Raw genomic sequence first — 4,775 nt, forward strand, 5'->3', positions numbered from 1 at the left:
GAAACAGAGGCAAAAGTATGCAGAGCAGTGGATGTGATTCTTTACTCTGTGTAGTAAACTTCTACACACCTTGCCATACAACTCTCCATTTTCCTTTCAGGCAAGCAATTGGCATTATGAGAGTTTGAGGAGTCATTCCAGCCAGCCAAAAGCCCCAACAGCCCTACCAATGACATCCCATTTACTTTGCACTTTATTCAATTATTTGTGACTATTTTCTTACATTTCTATTTGGCATAAATGCGGTTTGTGGAGGTCACCTGTCCAGGTACTGACCAGATCCAGACCTGCTCAGCTTTACCAAATGGCTCCATGTGCTTTCCCAATCATACCCTGGGACCATTGTTAATTGACTCTGCACTTGACTTATTACTATTATTCATTAATTTTTTTATACCACGCTTCATCCAAAGATCACAGGGTGATTTACATGATCAAAGTATAAAGACTTGTGGGCTCGGGGTTCTCCACCCCTTCCAGGGTTGTATCCAGCATTAGTTGTATTCAGAGTAGAACTATTGAATCAAGCCACCCCAATCTCTGTCAAGCAGTAGTGAGAGATTCCAGGGTTCCTGACACTTCACCAGTGTTTGTGTTTCTTTGGAGGAAATGAGGCACAACAGAGGCTAGGGTCTTTTTGAAGTATGGTTTTTACACACATATTTACACCAGAGTTTTATGGAGAGCTCACAGCATTTGCATCTCTGGAGGGGCTTATCCTTCCCAACAGCGCAGCACTGGATTCAGAGGCATCCTGAGCACCAAAGCTGTGTCTTGACTTTTCTCTTTTCCTAGCTTGCTAAATACTTATTCGTGGTTGCCTCTTCACTTTGTTTATCAAATGTCTGAAAAGCATAAAGAAAATCATTACAATATCTCAGGTCTGTTTTGGGCCTGTCAAACTCACTAGGAAAATGTGGTGACGCATCAGAGGATCAATAAACCTGGTTTTGTTGGCTGCCTTTGAGTTCTAAAATGGGAGATGCAACAACAACATAGGAGAAGCTCTGTGTTCATGGTCCATGTGTCTTAAGTTGTGCAATCTGGTCCATGTCCCAGAGAATGAATCCGCCCCCAACCCCAGTCATATAACAGCAATTGTTCTGGTCATTTGAGGGCTGCCTTGAGTCTCATGGATCTGTTTACCCATCTCATATGGCAGCTCATAACGTTCCTGACTTTGGGTGATGCTGGCAGGTTCCCTGAAATAGACTGATATACCAGAAATAGTCTGATTTGTGCACTCCAGAATAAGGTCTAGACAAACTAAAAAAATTCCTTCCAGTAGCACCTTAAAGACCAACTAAGTTAGTTCTAGGTATGAGCTTTCGTGTGCATGCACACTTCTTCAGATACCTAGAAAGCTCATACCTAGAACTAACTTAGTTGGTCTTTAAGGTGCTACTGGAAGGAATTTTTTTATTTTGTCTTGACTATGGCAGACCAACACGGCTACCTATCTGTAACCAGAATAAGGTCTGTTATATTTAATCCAAGATTCATATTTTCCAAATAAAGATGAATAAATTTGTTTTGTGGTGTCATTAGTAGTTTTGTGATGCCATCAGTAGTTTTGTGATGTCATTAGTAGTTTTATTGAATATAAAAGCCAAACAATTAATAAACCTATAGCCATGAATTAACTTTCCATTTCTCTTGTGGTTAGGAGGGTGGTTCCAGCCAGATGTGGGGAAAGAATGTGTGGTTCTTTTATTCTACTGTTCCAATTTTGAAAACTTAAGAGAATGTTCCTAACATTCACTGGAGTGATCTGGGAAAAGGGCAACATTGTTCAGACTAGAAGTAACTTTGACATATCTACTTATGTAAATGTGAGGAGACATAGAAGTGAGGTTCAGTCAGGGAGAGTGATCCAGGTCCATGATGCACTTGTCTAAGAGAAAGAATAATGCTCAAAGGGAAGAGTTAGGTAGAAGATCTTGAGGAATGGAAATGGGATGAAGAGCTGTGGGGAAAGAAAAGAGGAGAGTCTGGGAGCATCAAAAGAGGAGTAGTGCAGCTGATGCCAGTGTGGTAAGGGTCCATAGTCAACAGTGGAGAGAACTTCACCTTCCAGAGCAGTGTCAAATTCAGAGGCAGGGAGTGTTGAACTAGAAGATAAGGGAATGGGTAGCCCAACATTTAAGGTGGCTCTAACACTCCAGTCCTAGAGGACTATGGAAACTGGGGGTAGGGGACCCAGCTATACAGCTGCAAATAAAATGTTTTAAGTGTGTTGTAATGTGCAATATACAAATATGACACTAGATGGTGAGAGTGAGCTATGACAAATTCAATGTATTTTTCAAAACGTTTTTTTAAAAAGCATTTTCACTGCGTTTTTGTTTTTTTTTTAAATGTGTGCAGATTCCACCAGGCTCACTATTGTAACTTAAAACAGTAAATTGTTATGAGCTAGAATGGTGTCAGAGTTGTATCATTTGAGGGTACTGGGAATTGGCATGACATGGAACTTTCCCCAGCAGCCCACAGAGGACATGGTATCATTCTGCTTTTTCCAGTTTGACATTTTATGTACTTCTAATGTGGTGAAATCTGTACATGGTAACCTAAACTCAGTTCTGAGCAAGCATATAGAGACCACTGCTCTTGCCAAATTCCATTTTATTTCAGTTGTGATTCCATCTAATTGAAGCAGGACTGTGAAGTAGCCAAGAGGTCTAAGGGCGTTAATGGCTCACTTTAGCTGCAATAATTAATTTTGTGGAATTTACAGTCTGTCCAGGTGATTGATGGGTGCAATGGCAAAACCAGATTACAAACCCTCCACCAGATTTCACTTTTTAAAAAGTCTCCAGTTAATAAAGGTCCATCAAAGAGGACCTCCTGCTTGGCAGGGAGTTGGACTCGATGGCCCTTGTGGTCTCTTCCAACTCTATGATTCTATGATTCTATGATTCCCAGCCACACAATTGTAGCTCACACAGTTCAACTACTGAGCTTAGAGAAAAGGAGACAAAAAGAGGTTAAAATGCCATGGTGTCCCATATCTAATAAAGAAATCTTGCTTTGTTTTTCCTAACAGGAAAGTGTGAATGAATCCAATGGCTAAAGAAAATTACACCATGGCAACCAGCTTCAATCTCTTTGGACTAACAGAAAATCTGGAGCTGTGTCCTCCACTCTTCGTGGTCTTTTTAATAATCTATATTGCCACACTGGTGGGGAATCTTGGGATGATTATATTGATTGGCATAGATCCTCAACTGCACACCCCAATGTATTTTTTTCTCAGCAGCCTGTCCTTCCTAGATGCCTGTTATTCCACCACCATCACACCTAATATGCTGGTGAATTTTTTAGTAGAAAACAAAAGCATCACTTATGCTGCCTGCATTTCACAATATTGTTTCTTTGCAATCTTTGCCACTACTGAGTTTTTTCTTCTGGCAGCCATGGCGTATGACCGGTATGTGGCTATCTGCAACCCTCTGCTCTATGCTTCTGTGATGACCAAGAAACTTTGTGCAGGTCTGATAGCAGGATCCTACCTCTTGGGTATTGTGAACTCTCTGATTCACACAGGTGGCTTGTTGAGACTGTCCTTCTGTGGTTCCAATATCATCAATCACTTTTTTGTGATCTCACGCCCCTTCTGAAACTGGCCTGTAATGATATCTACATCAATGAGATGCTGGTATTCATTTTTGGTAGCCTGTTTGAAATGAGCACCTTGCTGGTCATTATAATCTCTTATGTATTCATTATTATAGCTGTAGTCAGGATTCGCTCTGCTGAGGGGAGGCTTAAAGCTTTCTCCACATGTGCCTCCCATCTCACAGCAGTGGCCATATACCATGGGACCATTCTTTTCATGTACTTCAAACCCAGCTCCAGCTACTTTCTTGACACAGACAAAGTAGCCTCTGTGTTTTACACAGTGATAATACCTGTGTTGAATCCTTTGATCTACAGTCTGAGGAACAAGGATGTAAAATGTGCTCTAAGAAAAGTGATTCAGAGAAAAGTGGTATTTCAATAAATATCTCTTTTAAGAGTTACCAAGTATAGGTGGACTGGGCCACCTATATGCCAATAAAATCTTAAGGCATGGCCTTATATCAACTGAACATACTGGAACATTTCCAAATGTATTTTGGTGATCTATACCAGTAGAATATCCTAGCAAACTGCATCTTTTTCCAGAATATCCTAGCAACTGCATCTTTTTCCAGCCCACCACATATACCTTAAACCTTCCTGTCTATGGACATCAAGGGACATGGAGCTTCAGGTCCAGCATTACCCTACAAAGAACGAATTAAATGCTAATTGTCAGGAGATGAGGGAATTGAGAAGGTGTGTATTTCAGAATTCCCTGGATATGTTAAATGCATACACTGTGCTTTCCTTCTCTGTTCAGTCTGTCATAGGCCTCTCAGTTTCATCAGGATCTAGCATGGTTTGGCAGTCCCAAATGGAAGAGGAGCAGAGAGAAGAAGTGGTGGAGGCTGAACCTTGAAGGCTGCCACCCGGGGATGGAAGATGGAGGTTCTCCACTTGCAACTCTAGATATCGGGGGGGGGGGGAGAGAAGCAAATCTGCTGGCTCTCTCCACTGCCCCTCCTGTGAAGCACAGAGTTTCACTGGGGTAGTGGGAGCACTTCGGCCAGCCTATAGGAGGGACTGAGCAGAAAGAGGCGGCAGTGAATCCAGAGTCTGAGGGCAAGACACAGTGAGCCCACGCATCAGCCCAAACGGAGCTTACGTTTGTGCTCACAGAAATCTTGTAAAGCAAGAAAGTCATGTGTGTG

At 41.8% G+C, this 4,775-nt stretch overlaps 1 protein-coding gene across 1 annotated transcript; it reads left to right on the forward strand.

Annotated features, from left to right (window-relative positions):
- Nucleotides 1-1,708: 1,708 nt before the first annotated feature.
- On the forward strand, nucleotides 1,709-4,070 carry LOC307214750 (olfactory receptor-like protein COR4). The gene is given in 3 exon segments (XM_079973723.1): nucleotides 1,709-2,034; nucleotides 3,047-3,591; nucleotides 3,594-4,070. Coding segments are annotated over 2 exon segments (945 nt in total). The 5' UTR covers nucleotides 1,709-2,034; nucleotides 3,047-3,056; the 3' UTR covers nucleotides 4,004-4,070.
- Nucleotides 4,071-4,775: the final 705 nt, after the last annotated feature.

Source organism: Podarcis cretensis (genome assembly GCF_951804945.1).
Source record: "Podarcis cretensis genome assembly, chromosome: 1".
NCBI classification, from domain to species: domain Eukaryota; kingdom Metazoa; phylum Chordata; class Lepidosauria; order Squamata; family Lacertidae; genus Podarcis; species Podarcis cretensis.